This window comes from Callospermophilus lateralis, chromosome 16 (assembly GCF_048772815.1).
Source record: "Callospermophilus lateralis isolate mCalLat2 chromosome 16, mCalLat2.hap1, whole genome shotgun sequence".
Lineage (NCBI taxonomy): Eukaryota > Metazoa > Chordata > Mammalia > Rodentia > Sciuridae > Callospermophilus > Callospermophilus lateralis.
In genome coordinates, this window is record NC_135320.1 from 35,087,976 (window position 1) to 35,111,392 (window position 23,417).

The 23,417-nt window shown below is 37.8% G+C and overlaps 1 protein-coding gene across 4 annotated transcripts in view; it reads left to right on the top strand.

Moving 5' to 3' along the window:
- Nucleotides 1-21,335, top strand: part of Gdap1 (ganglioside induced differentiation associated protein 1) — a 47,317-nt gene extending 25,982 nt beyond the window's left edge. The window contains exons 1-6 of one of the 4 annotated variants that reach the window (XM_076835814.1): nucleotides 3,893-4,009; nucleotides 4,725-4,917; nucleotides 14,278-14,451; nucleotides 15,911-16,005; nucleotides 16,820-16,934; nucleotides 18,327-21,335. In XM_076835814.1, coding sequence (XP_076691929.1) covers nucleotides 3,893-4,009; nucleotides 4,725-4,917; nucleotides 14,278-14,451; nucleotides 15,911-16,005; nucleotides 16,820-16,934; nucleotides 18,327-18,709 — 1,077 coding nt within the window. In that variant the 3' untranslated portion in view covers nucleotides 18,710-21,335. Of the gene's footprint in view, nucleotides 1-3,892; nucleotides 4,010-4,724; nucleotides 4,918-14,277; nucleotides 14,452-15,910; nucleotides 16,006-16,819; nucleotides 16,935-18,326 lie in introns of those variants that run through there. The other 3 variants (XM_076835815.1, XM_076835817.1, XM_076835818.1) reach the window with 3 other exon arrangements.
- Nucleotides 21,336-23,417: the final 2,082 nt, after the last annotated feature.

The following is a 23,417-nucleotide window of genomic DNA, read 5'->3' on the forward strand; positions in this document are numbered from 1 at the left end:
GTTCACTAAATGTATATTGAAACATTAATTTTCCTGAATCTGGCTTCTATCCTCTGGGAGCCCACAATAATGCTAGGACATACAAAGACATAGTACAGAATATAAAGACAATTTAATAGAAGCTCTGAACTAACACCTGAATAGATAATTTGATTTTTGTATTACCTACCAGTGGTTTTTACTGGGATACAAAAATAAAAGGAAATGATATTCTTTTAGTGTTCACATCTTTAAGAGGTAAAAACAATACATATCCAATTATAGAAAAATTAGAATCTACAGAAGCATAAAGAAATAGAAACCACTTGTATTTCACAAAGTTGATATATTAGTGAGGAGAAGTTAAGACACGAGCATCTGGAAAACCCCAAATAACACTGCCTGTTATGGTTTAGATATGTGTTGTCCCCAAAAGTGCATGTGTGAGACAACGCAAGAAAGTTTGGAGGTGAAATGATTGGGTTGATTATGAGAACCTTAACTTAATCAGTGCATTCATCCACTGATAAGGATTAACTGGGTGGTATCTGTAGGCAGATAGGGTATGGCTGAGTGGTAGGTCATTGGGGGGCACGCCCTTGGAGTTTATATTTTGTCTCTGGTGAGCAATGCTGAACTTTGTAGTTATGGTTTGGATGTAAGGTGTCCCCCCAAAACTCACGTCTGAGACAATTGCAAGAAGGTTCAGAGGAGAAATGTTTGGGTTGTGAGAGTCTTAACCCAATCAGTGAATTAACCCTCTGATGGGGATTAACTGAGTGGTAACTGAAGTGGTAGGGTGTGGCTGGAGGAGGTGGGAATTGGGGGCATGGCTTAGGGGTATATATTTCTATCTGGCAAGTGGAGACCTTTCTCTCAGCTTTCTGATCATCATGTGAGCTGCTTCCCTCTGCCACACTCTTCCACCATGATGTCTTGCCTCACCGGAAGCCCTGAGGAATGGAGCCTGTTGTCTATGGATTGAGACCTCTGAAACTGTGAGCCCCTAAATAAATCTTTCCTCCTCTACAGTTGTTCTGGTTGGGACCTTTTAGTCACAGCAGCGAAAATGCTGACTGAAACACTCTGCTTCCTGATCGTCATGCCCTGAGCTGCTTTCCTCTACCACACACCACACTCTTCCATCATGATGTTCTGCCTCACCTTGAGCTCAGAGGAATGGGCTTTTACCTCTTAAAGATGTGAACACTAAAAGAATATCATTAAACAGATGAGATAAGGGATGATGGTATGTTCTCTTTTAATCACAATGGGTGTAGAACTATGATCTGAGAGCTTTGAAACTGTGTGTCAAATGAACTCCTCCTCTTCTAAAATTGTTCTTTTCAGGTCTTTTAGTTGCAGCAATGGGAAAACTCACTAAAACACTGCCTTAATCCAGATGGCTTACATTTTCTTTAAGCATGGAGCTTTGGAGATGGAAGATGTTACGGTAGTTCTGTTCCCCAGTGTTTTCATAGGTTATTTCCCTCCCAGCTCATGACTTAGCCATTCCTAGTGTGTGGCCCCCTTCCTCCTCATCTAAGTCAGTGTCCACTTTCCTGGGGGGCAGGATGGAGATGGGGATGAGGAGGCAAACATCTGGCTGCCTCTGTGAGGATGATTCTTAGAACATGTGTGTGGCACATCCATGCCCGTTTGTTTGAATACAGTCATAGGGCCACATTGAGCTGCAGCGTAGCCTGGGAAATGCAGTTTTTATTCTCAGCAGCCACGTGCTTTGCTAAAATTTCTATTACCATAGAAAAAGGGGAAAATAGATGTTTTTAGGGCCAACTGGAGACTTTGCTAGTTTTTCCTTAAACTGAAAATACAGGAATTGACATAAGTTATGTTCATTTTGAAGATTTTTGATGCATATTGATAAATTTCCCTTCAGAGGCCCTTCACATGTTTACACTGCCAATGAATATGAATACTTGATACTAAACAACAACACAGCAATCAGGCAGTTCATTCAATGTTCACTATATGGTTTTGCTACTGGGAAGATATAATGGAGAAGGAAGTTCTTAGTGTTTGATGAACCAGGGTTTTGTTGTCAGGCCTCTTTCAGCTTCAAGCATCAGAGGACTCAACATGAGTGTTGAATTTATTCAAATATTGAGGTGATTTAGTAAATCAAGGAAAAAGGAGCTATATATTTCAGAATTTGGAGTTGGAAAATTAAAAATACAGTTCTTCTTCTGAAGAATGGGAGGATCATATAGGTACTGTAGTTGTAAGAATTATGAGGCCTAAAAAGAGGATTCAGTGTAGTATGAGTCTTTTCCTGTCAGTGGAGGGACTCTTAGGCAAACTTACATCAACTGGTACATTCTAGGCAGTGTCTTGATGCTTTTTTCTTGGTGCATTTCTCTCCTCGAATTGCCACGGCATTCTGGGTTGACACATATTTTTACACATCCATATTTTATATGTGATGAAGTAAAAGCTGAAGAGAGAAGTCAAGCCAGGGTGACTGCAGACTTTAAACTCTATTCTGTCTAATTTCAAAGTTTGTTCATTCCCCTTCTACTTTAAAGTGAACTGATGCTCAATGGTAGAGCAAGTACTTGGCATGCTTGAGGACCTGGACTCAATACCAGCACCTGGCCTGGGGTGAAGTGGGGGCACTGACCTACCTAAAAAACAAATTTTGCAAGGAGATCACTTTTGCTGAAGCATTTCAATTAATATGAGAATATATGCAGACAATATAAAATCTTTTAAAATTGTAAAAATTACAGGGAACAAATGAAGTACTGTCTTTATTGCACTCTTTGGAAGAACTTCAGGAGATTTTTGTGTCTCCTAGGGGCCCTTCCTATCTGGGCTGGGCACCATCCCTTTCTTTCTCACAGTATCTTGTGCTTGCCCTAAGACAGTTTTAATTTTTATTGTGGTTACCTATTTGTTGTCTCTGCCACCAGAATTATATTTTGGGTGCTAGGTTTCAGGTCACACACAACTTTGTATTCCCCAGATCTAGTAAAATACCTGGAAAATAATAGGTACTCAATGTTTGCTGCACAAATTGCACAGGGATTTATTTCATGATCCTATTTATGTGTATTTACTAAAAATGTTATCAGTTTACTATGATGCCCAATTTTAAGAGGTATACAATGATAATTAGTATGAAAGCATGATTCTGCCTATGACTATAAAGAGATTTTATAAGGCAACTGAGCTTGTGAATAATATTGTGTGTCTACAACGTGCCAGCTGAGTGTTTAACATTTTATTTATGTATTAAGTTCTTGCAAAAACGAATATAATATGGGTCAATAACAAATTCTGCATGAGCAAAATAAAATTACCTCCACTTCAAAAATGGGGAAAAAGAAAAAAAACTAGGACATAACTCAAGGTAGTTCTGTTGTAAAATTCTGTGTTTAACAACTAGTCTGTTTTACATCGCCACAGTTTATGTTTTTTTCTTTTTTCTTTTTCATGAGAGCATCTTCTAGTGAAAACTCATTGGTCCTGATTAATCTGTCACCGGAACTTCCTTTTCACCAAAGAGCCCTAAGTATCTTGGGAAACTGCTCCCTTCTACCTAAACAACCTCCAAAGCCAATGAGTAATTTGCTATCTCCATCTTCCCCTTACTCACCGTAATAACCAGGGACTTTTTTTTTTTTTTTTTTTAACCTAAAATACTCCCAGTTGCACCTCCCAGCTGACTGGCGCGCTCCAGGCTCTCGTGCGCGCGCAGACCTCTGCTGCTCTGCGGCCTCGGCCCCGCAGCTTCTCGCGGGTGAAAACTACACTTCCCAGAGGTCTCTTCATCGTCCCCCCACCCACCCCGCCAGGCCTCGGGGCAAGCCTAGAGAAGCTCCGCCAGGCGGCGTGGGTGGGAGAAGCGACTGGCGGACGGGCGAGGCCCCCTGCGCTCGTGCTCTCCGCAATGGCTCGGAGGCCGGACGAGCAGAGGGCGGGAGCGCCCTTGATGGCGGAAGGCAAGTCCGACGCGGAGGTTAAGCTCATTCTGTACCACTGGACGCATTCCTTCAGCTCTCAAAAGGTACAGGCCTCGGCTGCCCGGGGCCGCGCGGAGCGGATCGGGTTTCAGCACCGGGACAGCTCCCGCTGGGTGTCGCCGGGCCACGCCGGCCTACCCAGAAACCCGCCTCCAGAGTCCTAACCCGGCGGGCACGCGCTCCGGGGCTGGGATGAGCTTTGGGAAAAGGCGGGAGAATCGGTCTGGGATGGAAAGGGAGCGACCCAACACTGCCAGTCGTGACATGCAATGAGAAAGCGTCACTTTCAGAATCTGAAAGGCCTCTCTGGACCTTGCGCGCCGGGCCCTGTGGAGTCAGGCAGACGGAGGCGCCTTAATTCAACCGCTTAATAATCTACATTCTTTTTTAACCCTCCCTTCTTCACTCTTCCTAAAATTCACTCTCTCCATCAAGGCCCAGGATACCTATACTTCAACTTCTTGTCGGGGGAGGACCCATAATGAGGTTTAGGTCATAAAGTGGTGGTGATGGGAAGGGTGACTATAATCAATACAGACAGAATCATTTTCAGTACTTTGTCTTCTCTAATTTTTTTTTTTTTTTAAGAGTAGGACCCTGGAATACATCTCATTTATTCGTTCTAGGAATAGCTATCATTATAAGAACATTTAAAATGTTAATATCTCTGGAAGCCCAGCAAGGCTGCTTAGTAGTATCCAGGAAGTCATTTAATGGAAAGCTTATCTGCACTGCTGTAACCCTTGTGAACTCTTCCAGGTGCGTTTGGTAATTGCTGAAAAGGCATTGAAGTGCGAGGAACATGATGTAAGTCTGCCCCTGAGTGAGCACAATGAGCCTTGGTTTATGCGTTTGAACTCAACTGGAGAAGTGCCTGTCCTTATCCACGGGGAAAACATAATTTGTGAGGCCACTCAGATCATTGATTATCTTGAACAGACTTTCCTGGATGGTAATGTTAAGGCTATTTGTGATTTCTTGGATTTACTCTCAACACAAATGTGCACCTTCTTTCTCTCCCCCATCCCTCTCCCTCTCTCTCTCCCTCTCTTTCTCCCCTTTCTCATTTCATTATGGTGGATTAGTTATTAAAAACCTTTTCCATTTCCATAAGCACACGAATATAATATAGGTCAATAACAAATTTTGCATAAACCAGTATGCATAAACTCTGTTTAAAAGAATTTTATTTAAAGTACAAATGTTAATGTCAAAATTTTCCTTTTAAATCTATTTGCAGAAAACCCCGCAGGTGTGTGGCTTGTGGTTGTGATTTAATTGCCTTAGGGTCAAATTCAGAATACTGATTCTAAATGTACACTGTGAAAACCAATTCAATCTATCAAGTGGTTTCATCTTAAGAGGAAAAAGAGGAATAAACCTCAGGAAAAGTAGAATAGAACATTAGTGTACTTCGATTTCTATGCCCCAAGTACTTCTGTATAAGTTGGAATTTTTAAAATCTTTTTATTAAAAAATAGAAAAAGGCTTAAATTTGTATAGTGTTTGCCAGTAATAGTCATTTATTAATAGCTTATATATCAAACATTTTATAGTTTCTATTCTAGCCAATCATCAAATGAATCTAGACTAATTATTACCATTTTGTACATGAAGAAAGAGGAACAGAGGGCTACCCAAGGCAATATAGCCATTTTATAGGAGGGTCTTTGGCCACCATTGCCTTCATACCAAATGGGCTGTTTCCCGTAGTCTTTGCCACTTACATGTTCTCACTTATTCCTAATGACAACCCTTTTAGTTCAACTGTGGCTTCAGTGATTTGCCCAAGATTACACTGCTGATCGATGGTGGAGCTGAGGGCAGGGCATAGGGCTCCTAATTTTCGGCTGAGTTTTCTTCTAAGAGAACTGAGATCCTGTTACTTTTCATCTACTACTAGTTATGCTAATGTTTAATTTCATAGGATGAAACCAGCATGTAAGCCCGAATTAGAAGCAACTGAGGAAGGAAATTACCAGACCAAGAATAATCTGAGGTATCCAGAAGGAAAATGGGTATGAGACATAAATGAGGAGGATGAGAAAGCCCAAGAACTTAGATGAGCAATCCCTATTCTTGTGTGTGTGTGCGCGTACGCCTGCACACGCATGTGTATACACACACACACTCGCTAAGGAGATACCACTATTAAAATTTAATTTCTTAGATTCTGGATTCTGATTGGATGACTAAAGGTGACCTTGGCCTAAATCAGATGTTTTCATGAACTACTTATTCTTCACCATTATTTGTTGTTGCTTATATGCTGCGAGTCATATGGAAAATAGTGACTGATTTGACAATTTTTCTCAACCTTAAGCTTTTTGGAAATGGATAAGTCTGTTAATATAATTTGTATTTCTTGGGAGAAATGATTATACTAATGAACAAAAAATGTGTAAGAATTCTATTTTATATGATAAAAATTTTTAAGTGGAAAATCATATTTAAATCTTTTTCTTAGCGTTGATGAACTAATACTACTACTGTCATATTACACATCTCTTGCACCTTCTTTTTCTCCTTATACTGTTTTTCCTCCTGAGAAATTCTGCAATGGTATTTTATAACATAGTAATGTTACTGATATTAGGTTTCCTTAGGCTTTCTCTTTTGCTTTTACCATATAATAATGACAAAAATGAAATGCATTCTGGGTCTTGCTAAGTTATATTTAGATAATTAACCCAGGGAAATACTGTTTTTTTTTTTTTTTATGATTGCTTATTGAAATAGAGGAGCGGTTACTCTGAACTACATGATAGAATGGAAATATAGAATTGCAGACTTTGTTCTGGTTGAGCTTTTATAAGAAAGCAACCAAGAGTTCCAGCTTTTAGTCTGATGCAACTACTAAGTTGCTGAATACCTTTCGTGATTAAATTTCTCTATTTGCCTTTTAGATTAGGTGATTCAGGTTTATCAGTTGTAGAGATAAAGCAAGTCCAATGAACTCTTATTTCACTCTTTCCTCTTTCCCAGGAGGGTAAGTATCCAATTGGAAAGGATTAAAAAAAAAAGATTAAGATCTATAATTTATGGTAGATAGAAAGACAGAAAGAGAGCAATAGTCATATAAATCAAGCCTAATCCAGTTGAAAGGTCAAGATGAAATTTACCTCAGAGTATTGGAATTAAAAAAAACAAAACACACATCAGTGTTATCACTATTGTAATTAGGATACTTAATTTTTATCTTTAAGAACTCATGGGGAAATAGGAAAAGAGCCACAAGTGATAAACGTAATCCCAGCAGTTAAAAGAAAGGAGAGAGTGGAATCCTATGATCCTGGCATTTAAACTGTGTTGCATCCACCAGCAGCACTGACATCACCCAAGAGCTTGTTAGAATGCAGCACTGTAAATCTCACAGCAGATCTACAGAATTAGAACCTTTGTTTTAACAAGAACCCTGCGTGATTTATGTACATTAATGTTTGAGAATAATGCTATAAATTTCTGTGTTGAAGCTTTAAGCACTGCTGTAAATTACTGACTTGAAGTCTGGCAGAATTCTAGAATGGACTGCCAATGTTTTTTTTTTTTTTTTTTTTTTTTCCCCCCCTTTCCAATTAAATAACTACTCTCCTGGGAAAGAGAAAAGAGTGAAATAAGAGTTGGTTGGATCTGTTGTATCTCTGCAACTGATAAAATTGCCAAGGGTTTTTAAAATATAGTTTTAAAAGTTTTGGGTCTTTCAGTAGAAGAAACTAGCTTAAGTCTCAACATGGCTTGAGAATGTGACAAACGTATTTTAAAAAGGTGTCTATTATGTACCAGCCATGGTTGTAGATACATTGTATCTTGATGTAAGTAGAGCATTTCAGATCACTTTATACAATACCCTTGTGGGATAAAGGGACAAATATAGCTAGATGATAGTAATGCACCATTTGTAGATGAATAAATTACCATGTTGATGGATATTCATTTATAGATTTGTTATACCAGGTTGCCCTTCTAGCTATGGACTCTTATTTTACTTATGATTATTTTTATCATACTTTATTTTAAATATGTGAATGACTTACAGAGTATGGTAAGCACCATGAAGTCAGAGACAATGCCTATCTTATTAAAAACTGTATTTCCAATGCCTTGCACAAGTGAATGCTTTTTAATAGGTGCTTTAAAATGCTTTTGAATGATTAAAATGAGTGAATTATTGAAATAGGTGTCAGCCTGGTTGGGGATCTCTAGGGCATTCTTTTCTTTTTGGCTGTGCTGGGGATTTAATCCAGAGTCTTGTGCATCCTGGTAACCTCTATACCACTGAGCCTCAACCCCCAACCCTAGTATTCTGTAGTCTTCTATTCTCTGACTTGAACCTGAAAATTGTATAAATGAGTTGAATAAAGACATAGAAGACATTCTATTACATATGTGAATGACAGAAAATCTAAAATGATTAAAATGATGACCATCTTATGAAATGTTTCTAATGGAATAAGAATTAAAAAAAAGCTCAGATAAACTTTAATGAGGCTAATGTAATATATGAATTTTGTTTTTAAAAATCAGCTGACTTAAGGAAGGATTATGAAACAAAAGGCTAGTGTGATCTCAGGTTCTATCTGGACTGTACAGGTGGTAATCCTCTGCATTCAAAGTTGGTCAGAACATTTGGCATTTTGTCTAGGTATGGATAGGATTTTGAGGAATGTTGACATGTCAGAATATAATAAGCGGATGTGGTTCAAGAGGTGTGATGAGGAGACACTGGTGTGGCCGTTCTTCTAAAGAACAACGGCATATAATGAACCAGTATCCCTGTTGTCCTTTGCTGTCCTTTTTTATTCTGTCAACTGGGGTCTATACTAAAAATGATGATTTGCTTGACCTTTTTGTGTACCACTATTCATGTCTATATCCTTGTGCTTTTGTGATGATCCATTAAATAATGGATAGTTTTAGGGGAGAAATATGAGAGTCAAGGTAATCCTTTTCAAGTCTTAGCCTAAAATCGTGCATATATAAATTGGTTAATGGCTATGTTTGATTTTTTTTTTTTTTTTTTTTTGGAAAGCATACACATGGAGGAAGGATGTAGACATGACTGATATTGTCCAGGCAAGATTTGGGCCAAAGGAGGAATTTAGACAGACTCAATTAAGAGCTGGCCTAGTGCTCCCCTTTCATTCATTCTTTCAGTAGCCATTTATTGGGTATTAATTGGGTGCAAGGTCCCAGCATACTTCAGAGATCCCAAATCATTGGAAGCTTATTAATCTTCAAATATTTTTTTCCTATAAGTTCAATAAAATTTCCTAATTTGTTTTTAATATATGCATATGCTATTATTACTATTCAGTTTTTCATGTACTTGATATCTTTTTCAGTGCAGGTGTGTAATGAATAATTCTATTAAAGCAAGCCATTGATTAAGTTAGATGAGGTATGACAGTAAGCAAATTAGGCAAACTCAGGAACAGGATATGACAAGGACACACTAATATGAATTTTAAAATCCGGCTATTTTTTTCCTATTCAAAATTTCTTCAAATAAAATTTAATTTGGCTACTAGATTTAAAAAACGAGTATGAAGTTACTCTAAAATATTAGAACATCTGATATTTATTATGCCAAATAACTGAATGGCAAGCTAGAATCAATGATATATGATGAATATTGAGTTTTGGTAATTTAATATGTTATAATTTGAAAATTATATCCTGTGCCTTATATCATTTAAAGTTTTTAGAAATTGAATTTGCTTTGGAAATAATCAACTATCCTGGTCTGATATTAGAATAACATATAAGTCTGACCAGGAAATATAAATTTATTTTATAAATACAGTATATATTAAAATTCAAGCATAACATTTTAAAAAGCATTAATTTTGAAGTAATTGTTACATTAAAATATTTAAGGCCAGTTGTTAAGGTTTATAAAATGATTTTATGCTTATCAATGAATGGTTTTCCTATATAATTCTCATATATATAATTAAATAATTGAATAACTTCATATGCCTTTTAGCACATTTACTGAAAGCTTCATATTAACACAAACTGGAGAAAATGGTAAGGAACAGAAAATGAGTCTTTAAGATTAATGATTATGTCAATAAAAGTTACTTGAAAAGAAGTTATTTTTTTACTTTGTGATTTGTCCAATTTTAGCAGACAGATAGGGATATTGAAGTGCAGAGGCCATAGTTCTGTAAGTGTATCCAACAGTTGGCACAAGTAATATTTGTCCTTCTCATTGCAAATGTTTCTGTTAAAAGTCTTAAATATAATACCTATAAAAGTAGTTGAACATTTACTATGTAATGTATAAATTTATTTTGAAAAATAAATGCTAGATTTATCTCTGTCTCAGAAAACCCTGGAGGCATATCTTGAGTTCACATAATTTGACACCAAGTGTTTTTTTTCTCTTTTGTGTTTAGATTTAATCTTTCTAGTACCAAAGCTATGAGAGTCTTTAGTCAGCTTGTAACCATATCTTTTGCTTCAGGTCATGACTTGTTTACCATTATTACATTTTTAAATAGCTTGATGGATGCCTAATTTAAGGGTACACTATTGTTCAGTAACTTATGTATATACTCATGCCCCCACTATGCAATAAAAAAAGCAATAGAGTTAGATTTGAATTTTAATGTGTTTTCATTAATCTAATAAGGAAGATAGGGAAGTTACTAAAATAGACCTGAGGGGTGTGTCTTCCTTGAAAACAAGACATAATAATGGCTTTATCTACTGTCACTAGAGATGTTAGGAAACCAGAGCAGTTAATTTAGTAGAATAATGGAAACTTACTTTTAAACTCCTAACTCTTTTCATTTTTGCCCTTGAGAAAACCCATTGTATTTTTGTTTTTTGTTTAAATAGCCTAGAGCTATTATTGCTATTGTTATTCTACTCAGCAACACAGGGGCTCACATACAGGCCATTTGTTTCCACTAAATGGCTGTTGAATGCTTCTATTGTTGTTTTTGCCCTCCCCCCTTTTGGTTTCTCTTGCTGTTATCACAGCTTTCTTTCTGCAATAGGAACTCTGCTTTATCTCTATTGGCATCTTTCTAATTTGCCACCTAATTTAGGTGCAATACAAGACCTGCCTTGTCACTTATTTAATTGGTCTTCTGTCAATTTATCTATTTATTCTTTTTGTTGTTAGTAGTGGTCCTGGATTTTGAACCCAGGGCCTTGTGCATGCTGAGCACATATCCTGCAACTGAGCTTACACCCCAGCCCCGATTTATTCTTGCAGTCACCAAACCTGGATCCTGCTGTGCAACCTCGCTCCCCAATGCTGGGACCTCCTCTCATCACTTGGTTCTGAAAACTCCCCTGATTCCCTGCCCTTCCTCTGTGTACTGTATATAACCAAGAATCTCAATGAAGGAGTTGGAAACTAAAATAGAATGAGATTGGGAGGGAAGATATCTTGTATAATTCAAAGGAAATTCCCAGCTGTCTTTTGAAAAAATGTTGTCAGAGGCAGTGGATGCTGCAGTGCCCTGGGGTGAGGAGGAGGTTGCCTGTGTGATGTTGGATAGGACATCCTTGAAGCATATGGGGAGAAAAGCGAGATGGGTAGAAAGTGTGGATGCAGCCCACTGCATCTTACGCTGTGTCTGGTGGAGTACTTTAGGAGATAGTAGGCGGCAAAGGCATGAGAAGAAGAAATTTATTTTCATGAATTTAAGCATTTGTTCTCCTATGAAGTATTCAGGTTTGGCAGATGGAACTAACCCAGGAAGCAATTGGACATTGTTTTTCCTTCTCTCCTTTACTTTCCTGGGAAGGAAGTGGAATGCTGTTCTGGAGAATGCTTCAGGCCCTGGCACCAGAGGCAGCCAGAGCCAGCAGTCATCAATTTGACATTTGGGAAGCATTTGAAAATGTTGTGCTGTTTATGGTTATTAACCTGAGAATCTTTGACTTCCCTAAAGCAGTGGTTCTAAAACTTTTTTGGTCTCATGATCCCTTTGTCTTACAAATAATTGAGGATGCCCGAGAGTTTTGTTTATGTGGGTCATTTCCATCAATACTTATATTTAGAAATTTAAACTGAGAAAATTTTAAAATGTTCAATCACACATCCTGCTAGTTCTCAAAGTGATGTAGTAATCACCTTTCCTGTGGCCTCTGGAAAGCTCTGCCCTATGCTTAAAAAACAACAAGAGTGAAAAAGCAAACAACATCTTAGTGTTGCTATTAAAAAGTAGCTTTGATTTTGTGGATTCCCCGCAAAGTATCTTGGGGGAAACCCAAGGACCCTTAGTCTATATGTTGAAAATGTTGCCCTTAAGGGTTTAGGAATAGAATTTAGGAGAGTTGAAATATTTGAGAAAAAATTTTCTTTATTTTCACTAATTTCTAACAGGAATCTATCATTTCCTTTCATTACCTATTAGGTATAATTCATAACAATATCAGGAATGCTTATGACTTTGTTACCAATGAAAATCAGATCCATTCATGGCATATTAAATTATTATAGATATCTTAATATTTTTTTAAATTAGGATAGTTATTAGACCTGCTGCTAAATCTTATTAATGTGTTAAAGAGACATGCATATTAGTATTTTATCATTTAAAGTTATTTTCAATATAATATCTTTTGCAGTCCCATGTCTTGTATTCTATGCATTTAAGAACACTATTATTTTGAGAAGAGTTTGGTGGTAAATGAGAGGCTAAAAATCCTTAAGATTTCAAGGCCTGGGATCTGTGGTCTGCATGGAAATGACTACCATGCATTAGTTGGGTCCTGGTGCATCACATGTTCACTGTAGAGGTCCTGAGAAGTCAACCCAAGGAATTAATTGTAAGATCCTCCATGTTGAGAGCCTGACTGTGTCATAGGTAACTTACCTGCCCTTTTTCCATGTGGGGTCAGTATTGCAGTATGTTCTGGTGTGGTAATCTTTTGGAGGAGCAGAATATAGCTGATACTTCATTCTTGGTTATTCTAATGCAGCCCTTAACGTTGTACTCTCCAGCAGGGAATTGGACATTTGTCTGCTGGTTTGAAGAGAAATCCATCTTCTTTATTCTTAGAGTCAGAAATAGCCTGCTAGTTTAAAAAGCTTATTCTACTTGGTCAGACATTAGGAGATCTTGCCTGAAATGCTCTGTTGATGGAAACCAACTATGAATCATTGACATCTATGAATGAGTAAGAGATTCTCAGAAAATTCTAAATTAAATAGATAATGCAAACTAAGAAATCAATATATGAAGAACATTGAGACTGTTTCTTTCATTAGGCAGAATAAGCTGGTTGGTAGTTTTTCAGGGATGGTTTAAGAAACAGTGGGAAATGATTCTGAGGGGACATATGCCTGACATTTGGGGTGTCACTATTATTCTTTCTGGATAGTCTCTAAATCCTTTGAAGATATTATAATAATATCATAAAATAGAGCATTACATCTCACTGGAACCAGATGCCTTCAGTTCTTGTTCTGCCTCTAAATAGCTGTGGGATCCTGGGAGAACTTCTCAGCCTCCATATCTCACTGTCTGCCTTCACTAACTACTTCAGAGCTTCTTTCTTGAACTCCAATATTCTAAAATAACTGGAAGTTGGGAAAGTATTAATTATAAGTTAGTGAGCACCTACTATATCAGATATTATATTAGGCACTAGGGATTTAGTAGAGAACAATATATGATTTCTGCCTGCAAAGAGTCTGCAGTCTAGATTTTAACCTGCCCTCAAGTGAAGATTCAAGTGGAACACACTTTCCAGATATTAGATGTTCCTAGGGAAAGTGCAGCTGTGGTATATGTTCAAAGGCTTTTGTTGTTCTATTCAGATTGTCATTTCATATTTATATAGTATTAGTAGGGTCACTCCTAGTGTTGGTTGATTATTTTCCCATAGTGAGTATTCCTTCACTTGTGGAGGGCCTAAAATGTGTTTCTTCTCAGGAAGATGTTCATGATGCAAAAAGATACAACTCTTTATAGAGTGATAATTTCTGTGTAAGAGTATGTGCCTGTATTATGGGTATGCAGAGGAAGGCACACCTGAGGTAATTGATGGGTGATAGATGCAGGAGGTTGGGCATGCTTCATGGAGCAATTGGTGTAAAGAACTGGACTTTGAGGGTTCAGCAGCAGTTTGCAAAGTGGAGAAGTGAAAGGATGTCAGTGTGATTGTGGTTAGGAATCTGGTCTAGTGCATCAGGCTATTTCAAACAGACTGGACTGGGGACATAATCTTTTAAATGTAATTATATAATGTTGACATGTTAATGATGAGGGATGAGGGTTTTTGCTTTTGGATGTAACATTTTAACTTTTTCTTCAATACTTGTGTTTATGTTTTTGTATTTTAGAAAGAACACCCAGGTTAATGCCTGATAAAGGAAGCATGTATTATCCACGAGTGCAGCATTACCGAGAGCTTCTGGACTCCTTGCCAATGGACGCCTATACACATGGCTGCATTTTACACCCTGAGCTGACCGTGGACTCCATGATCCCAGCTTATGCAACCACAAGGATTCGCAGTATGTAAAAATTTTAAAGACCTGGAATTCAGTCTGAAATTTTCTTTCTTTCTTTCTTTCTTTTTTTTTTTTTTTTGGTGGGGGCTACCAGGAATTGAACTCAGGGGCCCTCGACCCCCGAGCCATATTCCCAGCCCTATTTTGTATTTTATTTAGAGACCGGGTTTCACTGAGTTGCTTAGCACCTTGCTGTTGCTGAGGCTGGTTTTGAACTCATGATCCTCCTGCCTCAGCCTCCTGAGCTTCTGGGATTATAGGTGTGTGCCACTGTGCCCTGCTGAAGTTTTCTTTTGATTCATTTTTGAGACATAGCATGGTAATTGAGAGGGAATAGGGTTATTGAGTGTGCTTTGTAGGCATGCATATTCTAAATTGATCCAAGAACGAGTCAGGCTTATCTGCTCTTTTGCAAGGTAGCTGGAAGTTTATTGTCGGTGGGCCCTAATTTGTCAGCTCTTAACTTTGAGGGCCAAGCTTGGGTAAAACTCTGTAAGAGTGACCTGTGTGACAGTAGAGAACATCACATGTTCTTATAAAACAGGTGGACTAGGAGTCAGAAAAACTGGAATCCACTTGGATTATGAACAGCTAAGTTTACATGTCTGGTCTATAATTATCATCTCATGGTGTGAGGGAGCTGGACTAGATGGTGTCTAGGCATTGCCTCTGCAGTCAGTGAGTGGAGATTTATTGAGGTTGAGTTGTGTCATACAGCTCTCTCCCTTCCTTCTGCCATGAGGCTAGAGGAGGGTCAGTGCACAGGAGGTGGAACCTTCGAAGGAGGTATGCTCTATAATGCCAGTGACTGGAGACAGAGGCCCAGGGATGGTGACCATGGTCAAACTCAAGGGTGTTTGACTAGGAACAATCAAGTCCAGGTCTTCTAGATGCAGAAGCCATGTTTTCCCACCACATCATACCTTGCCTTTATCATTCCTCTTTATGCTGTTATTTTTCCTCCTTTGACACTTCTTCTCTTTCCTCTCTACTTCCTTCCTCTTCTCCTCTCCCATTCTTCTTGCTTTCCCTCTTCTTCTTGTCCCCAGTCTATCTCTTCATAAGTACTCATTATATGATTTGAACACACATTCTGACTACCATTCTATCACCTATAGTTAACAATATTTTAAAAATAAGGCTTTTCCTCTTCACAAAGAAGTTCATATGGAAACTTGAAGTGCGGGAAGGGAGAACAACTCCCGTGCACAGAGCCCTGGAATGTGCCAGGCCTTGCTCTAAGTGCCTGTAGGAGCTGCTCAGTTCTTAGCCTGTGTGGTAGGTACTCATTATCTCATCCTAAAGGTGAGGAGACTTAGGCATAGACAGGGCATGTCTGAGGCAGTGGCAGGGCACCAGCCCCAGAGCTCATGCCTTTACCATAGCGTTTTCCCACTTCCTCCTGTGTCTGTACGGAAAGGAGAGAATACTTTTCTAATCTCAAAAATGCTTCTGTTATCAGGCCAAATTGGTAACACAGAGTCCGAATTGAAGAAACTTGCTGAAGAAAACCCTGATTTACAGGAGGCATATATCGCCAAACAGAAGCGGCTCAAAGTGAGTGACCACGCTGTCTGCAGTTGACATTCATCTATTTGTAGAACATCTTCTATTAAATCTTGCTGTTCACCAGTGTGTATTACCTGTAGCTTATGCTTTCTTTTAGAAAAAATTTTCATTACTACATTTGATAGTTAAACCAAGAGATGATTGTATAGGAAGCAGATACTGAACATGCTAGCTGCCATGGAAGATTATAAAATGCAACAGCAAATTAATACAATAAGCCATTTCTAGGCCTGTGTCCTTCCACATGTGACATTTGCTTGCTCTGGCCCCTGACGAGGAGCAGCAGTTCCTTTTGCTTTCTGTTGATTCTTTCCCCCCATCAACACATGGAAGACTCTCCCACAATGTAGATGTAACAGCAGCAGCACTCCCAACTGTCCCTCCATTTCCACCTTCCTTTATCCTCTCTTTGCTAAACGAGCTCCTCAGGAGAAATGCCTGTGCACACAGCTGCTGTCCCTTACTATCCACTTGCTGCACTCAGACTTCTGCTTTGTTCCTAACCTTTGGGTCATTCATTCTCTCAAGGCTGCTCTAACTGATTCTTCACTGTGGACTAGAGGAGGCTCTATGTGCCTCACATTTGACAGTGGGCTCAGGTTCTAGTCTTTCGATGTTTTCACAGCTGGGGTATTTCCCTGCAATTTCACATTGGCTTTGACAAAGTTATTATATATTTTTTTCCATTATCTAAAATAAACAGGTTCCAACTCTGTAAGAATTTATATCTAAATTTGGCTATGTGGATACTTTTTGTAGGCATAGATAACCTATATAGTTTCTTTCTTTGGTTATTAATTAGTCAAAGCTGCTTGATCATGACAATGTCAAATACTTGAAGAAAATTCTTGATGAGTTGGAGAAGGTCTTGGATCAGGTTGAAACTGAGTTGCAAAGAAGAAATGAAGAAACCCCAGGTAGGTTCTCCTTTATATTCTTTTTCTTGTTTCAACATCAGGAGTACTTATAGGAACATCACAAATCTCACCAAACATGTTATATTTATAATCTGTCTTTTATTGTTATTATTCATGAGCAGATTTAATTATGATAGCAACAGTGGTGTTGCTCTGAAAAGAACTTAGGTACCTAATTGCAACTCAGTCTATATGAAATTTGACGGGTGAAGTATTTTTCTGCACCATTTGTATTTTGGTTGGGAGATTCCTCCCTAATCTGTTTTACACATTTGTAATTAGTTTGTTTGAATAACCTGAGTAATTACTTGAATGCCCTTCTGATTTTTTTACTTAGGTAGGGAGACATCTTTCAGTCTAAAGTGTAAAGTGGGAGCCAGCATGTGTGTATCTGTAGGATGACCGGTGAGCATCCATGTGTTGCACCTGTGAACTTTAGGACTAAGCTATCACCCAGGTGTATACACATGGACCATTTGTGCTACTCTGATGACAGAGTTGAAGACCATGTTTCCTGAAACTTGTTTATAATAGGAATTCTCTTCTGCTTTCAATAAGTATAGTCATCCCTCAGTATCTGTGAGGGCCCATTAGGACACTAAAATCCTTGGATTCCCAAGTCCCTTACATAAACTAATACAGTATTTGCACATTACCGAAGCACGTTCTCCTGTATATTTAGATTACTTGTAATATGTAAAATAATGTAAATGCCATGAAAATAGTTGTTATACTCTATTGTTTAAGGAATAATATCAAGAAAAAAGTCCATACTTGTTCAGTACAAATGCAGTTTTCTTTTTCAAATATTTTTGATCCATGGAGGTGGAGCCTGTGGATAATGAGGGCTTACTATGTCTAGAGCAATAGTCCCTGAGTGATGTTTGAAGCTAACTTGATGATTTTTCTAAGGCGCACCTGTGTTTTCCTTCCAGGAGGAAGTGTCTGTTAAATCCTTTGGTTCACAGGCTTTCAACTTCTGAGGCCTTTACAAAATGATAGAATGGCTTTGAGCTCAAGTGATTCCAATGTTACCTAAGGACTTAGGTGGCTGACAGATGTCTAAACAAGTCTCCTTTAGCTTGGGATACATTTTCATGGACTTTTTTTTTTTAAGCATAAAATTACTTAGTGTGATTATCAAGGAAATTTGCCATAGCCTTCATTTTTTAAAAAAATTTTATTATTATTTTTTTATGTGGTGCTGAGGATCGAACCCAGTGCCTCACACATGCTAGGCGAGCACTCTTCCTCTGAGCCACGACCCCAGCCCCATAGCCTTCATTTTTTGTTCCACTCATATTTGTCCTTAAGGCTGAGACTACAGGTACCATGTAGTGTCTGTTGATACAGTGCTTGCCTCTAATTCTCCATGTCCTTTTCTCTGATTAGAAGAGGGCCACCAGCCGTGGCTCTGCGGAGAAGCCTTCACCTTGGCAGATGTCTCACTTGCTGTCACACTGCATCGATTGAAGTTCCTGGGTTTTGCAAGGAGGAATTGGGGAAATGGAAAGCGACCGAACTTGGAAACCTATTACGAGCGTGTCTTGAAGAGAAAAACATTTAACAAGGTTTTGGGACATGTCAACAATATATTAATCTCTGCAGTGCTGCCAACAGCATTCCGGGTGGCCAAGAAAAGGGCCCCAAAAGTTCTTGGCACCACCCTTGTGGTTGGTTTGCTTGCAGGAGTGGGATATTTTGCTTTTATGCTTTTCAGAAAGAGACTTGGCAGTGTAATATTAGCGCTTAGACCCAGACCAAATTATTTCTAGGTTTGTTGGGATATGGAGGTGGCAGCTCATCCAACCATTCAGCTAGACCCTTGTCTACTCTTACAGACCCAGTGAGGAATTGTCCTGGGAAATTAGTGAAAAGCATAATTTAATTTACTCTTTGAGTAGTTTATGTGGGGAGAGGAGGTTATGAAAATGTTTTTGTAGGTTGGTAATTGAGATGACTTATTTGCAAACCTAAACTAATTCATTCTTAAGACAAGTGCAAGGTTAAGATATATCAAATGCTGACAGGTAGGACATAGACCTTAAAACCAAAATGCCATTCAAGTTTTGAATTCTCTTTTTGGGAGAAGGTTATTATGAAGAGACAGTAATAATAGCCCATGACCACACATAGCTTTTAATCTGAGATTCTCTGAATATACTGTGTTGAGTTGTTAAGAGTATCTTCTCCTGGAACTCAGAAGTCATCCTTGTTACAGGAGAAACTGGGGAAATTCTGTACTAACTCATGGGTCCAGACAGCAACAGAGTACAGCACTGCTTCATCCTGTCCTACTAGCTTCAGGCAGAAATGAGTGAGGCAAAGGAGAAGGAAAAACAGGAGAATGAAATCTGTGTAGTGTACAGCAGTTGATTCTGATCTCCAATTGCTTCCAGTGTCACTTGCAGCTGCCTGGCTCCTTGGTAAACATCACATTTAACTTTTTGTGGCCACCACCCACACACACATTCTTGTAATTAAGAACTCTTGAGAAGAGAAAACTGGGAAGTTGGTGGGTCTTGTGGGTTGGAGAGAACCCCAGACTTTACATACATAGCACCTCATTTGACCTTGAATACTTATGAACACGCTTATTGATTTAATAAGATTAAGTGATTATTTATATACATGAACATGTTTATATACATTGGAACATGTCTGTCTAGCATTTACATGTCTTTAAGTGATGTTAAAATGATTCCCTATGATCCCCAATTCCGTGGCACCTGTGAGATATTATTCCTGGAGACCATTGTATCCAGACCTAGGGTCTTGGCCTCTTGGGCCATCTTTATGCACATAAATGATATGTAGATGAATGTCCCAGGTAATCAGCAGCATGACATGCAGATGGGTAGTGGACATTTTGATGAGTGCCAGATATGCTCATTCTTCATTTGGGAAGGCTGGTGCATTAACATACAAACTGTTGTTTAGACCTTTTATCTCTTTATGATCATTGACAAAGCCTTAAGAAATTGAAGAGGAAGAGAAATGTAAAGCCTTAATCCTTGGTAGTTGATTTAGGGGACATGAAATATATAGTGAGTGATACCCACCTGTGTTCATCCATGTATATATAGCCACTTTGGGGGATACCTTAGTCCATTTAGAAGAGACAGTACCAGTGTGTCCCAAGAACAACCATAGAACCTGCAGCATTGATATGCCCAGGAAGGTAGTTTCTCTGGAGCTGGCCATCAATGCCTTGGGAACAGTTTTGGGTGCCTGGTGGGTAGCTTGTACAGAGATGATGAGCTAAGGTTCATCATTATGTTACTCATAAGTGATAACAAAAGCTTGTATGGACTGTCTCAGCGGGGCTGGGCAAGTAGCCAGAGAATGTACTGTCTTTTATGAGTAGGAAGTAGACATACCTGGGAAGCAGTGACCTTTTGATGGTAAAGCTATTCTGTAATTCCATTTTGACCTTATATTCCATTCCATGATCTAGCTGTATCATAAAAACTTGACAAACTGGATATTTTCAGTTTACAAAAAGTCAATAATACCTCCAGAGTGAATTCAGCCCAACAACAGTGCACAAGCAGCTTGTGTAACGTCTTAATTTTTCACATCCGTGATGTCACATGGGATGTCTGAATCTGTCTATTGCTGGGACATTCTAATCCTTATGTTCAAAAGAGCCATAGAATTGATTATTCAGTAGTTCTTGTGTGTCACTCTGTTAGAAGCAAGAATTGAGACATACATAAAAATGGAGTTTAATAAAAATCTGCAAGGAACATTTTCCTGTGAAAAGGTTGTTGATTAAGAATAAATATTGGAAGCCTAATATTGGCTTTTCTTTTAGTATATATTACTGAATCATAGGAATCTACTAGGAATTGTTTGCAGTTTTCTTATACAGTTTCAGAGATACGTGTGTCAATATTAAAGGTGAGACATCTAGTATTCTCACTTGTTTCATGGATCTGTTTAAAAACATTTGTCTAGCGATATAATGGCCACTAGATGTCACTGTTCATCCAGTAGTCTAAGATCAGGAGTTCATTAGGTTCAGCCTTCTGAAATGTTTCAAGGGAAGATAAAACGCTAATGACCTTAGTTTTTGAAATGAGGGTATCTTCATCAAGATTATTCATCTGCAAAAAAGCTTGAGGCAAGTTTAATATTGATTTCTAATGCTTTGTAAGTGATAACAGCACATAATGTCAAGCTGATGAGTTGAACATATTAGGTAAATAGGCACTTTTACATATTTTTCATAATCATTGGTTAATAGCCACTGTGCTTCTCACTTTCCAAAATTTGTATAAATATTATTAGACAATGCCTGAGGTACTAAAGCTATGTTGGCTATTTATGTCTTAACACACAGACTATTTTATTGTTATCACAATTACACGCCTTTTGAATATCAAATACTTATAAATTGCTTGCTGGATTTTTAGTAATTATTGTTATTGACAGCAGAATTCTAAATCTTTGGTGTCGTTGAATGTTATAAAGAGATCAAGATGCTATTCTGCCTATAAGATCAATAAAAGTAATTGGAAAACAAATAGGAGCCTTAAGACAAAGTACTCATTTTGTAATCTTTTTTGGGAAATATATTTATTTATTTATTTATTATTTAAAATCACTGCATCATGCAATTAGAAAGGGTAAAATAATAATTTCAGTATTCAAGATTTTTAGTTATAGGATGTCGTACTTTTCTTAAAGCATAAAAATTACCCAGTTTATTGAAATAGGTGCAATTTTATGGTTAAAATGAATGGCAAACTTGGACTGGGGTTGTAGCTTAGTGGAAGAGCATTTGCCTAGCATGTGTGAAGCACTGACTGGGTTCGAATCTTAGCACCACATATAAATAAATAAAGGTCTATCAACAACTAAAAGATATCTAAAAAATATTTAAAAAGTGAATGGCAGCCTAAAGAATAACATATTGATCCTGGTTATTAAAGTAGCTCTTTTGCAGCCAGTGTGAGCATGCACATGGTGAACTCTAAGCAAATATTTATCTTTGCAAAAGAGTTTTGTTACATCTTTAGTAGATTTTGTATGTTACTCTTAGAATATTTATGTGTACTTCTGATAGTTTTTTTTTCTTTCATGAAGTATGGATTATGACTATACAGATAACCATCTATATTTCTAGCCTTGGTAAGCTTTGCTTATTATTATCAAATAGAAATTGAATACTGTTTTTTTTCTTTTACCTTGAACTAAGCAAGTTAAGTATATGTGTAAGCTTGTCTTTTCTGAGTTTACAAACAAAAACAAAAGGCAAGAATACTTAATATCCACAAAAGTCAAGTGAATATATGATAGTCTGCTCAGAAAAGAAAGTACTATGTTAAAAGACAAAATCAAATTAATGCAATAAATAAGTCAGTATTTAGACATAGCCTTTTTGTTATTTGTCGAATATTGATCCATTTATTTTGTTCTTTCTATTTATTCCAGAATGTCTCACTTTTTTAATACTCGAGCACAGTTGTGTTTTACTAGGTAGGGTAGTAGATTCCAAACCAAGTAAGAAAATGTCATTTCTGGTGTGAGCATAATCATTTTGTTTTGATTGTATTTTAATTAGGAAAGGGAAGTGAGAGGGAGAGAACTGTTTCATGGGTTGGGAAAGTGGTGCATTGATGAAAGCAATATCCCTATTACTGGCATCTGAATTGAGGTGTGGATTTTTGTTTTAGGAGGGAGGAAGGATTGACAGGTGAGAAGGTAATGAGATAGTGCAGGCCTCCAGGTAGAGAAACAACACCATGGAGAGCTTGAGATAAAATGTGCCTATGATGCGCCTTGATACATTGTTTGATTCAAGTGGGGTGGTGTATTTCATTCACAGTACTTTATCAAACTCTTTTGGGAAAATTATAAGTTTTTTTTTTGTCTTCAAACTTTTACTTTAGACACTCTTATATCTTGGGTTCTTGATCACAATATGCTGTCATTAAACTCCCTCAATATAAGAAGCCATTCGTAGGGGTAAACATGCAAAGGGTTAGGTAGCAGTAAAATTCATATTTACATGTATAATTCCTAATCAAATAAGTAAATTTGGGGGCATATGGTTGGCATGTATAAGCATCACTTTTTCTACCATATTAAACTGTATTTTGAGATTCAATAACATTCCATAAAATAAATGAACATCATATAAAGGACACATTTTCAGAGATTCTGTACTAAGTTTAGTGCATAAAAAATGTTTGCAATAAGAAAATGCTAGGTGCCAAGAATTATTAGTACTAAAAGAAGTGGCTAAATTGCAAAAATAGCCACAAAATCTCATTATTTCACTTATTCCCTTGTGCTGTAATGTTACCTTCTGATCAAGAAATAGCGTCTACAGAGAAGACTATGTGAGGCTTACCAGAGAGCACATACTAAAGACATTAGGCACCATATAATGCTGAAGGTCATTGGAGGTCCATTCCAGGCAGAGTAGAGGGCTTCAAAACCTCATTAATTCCCCCTGGTAGAAATAAGGACTGT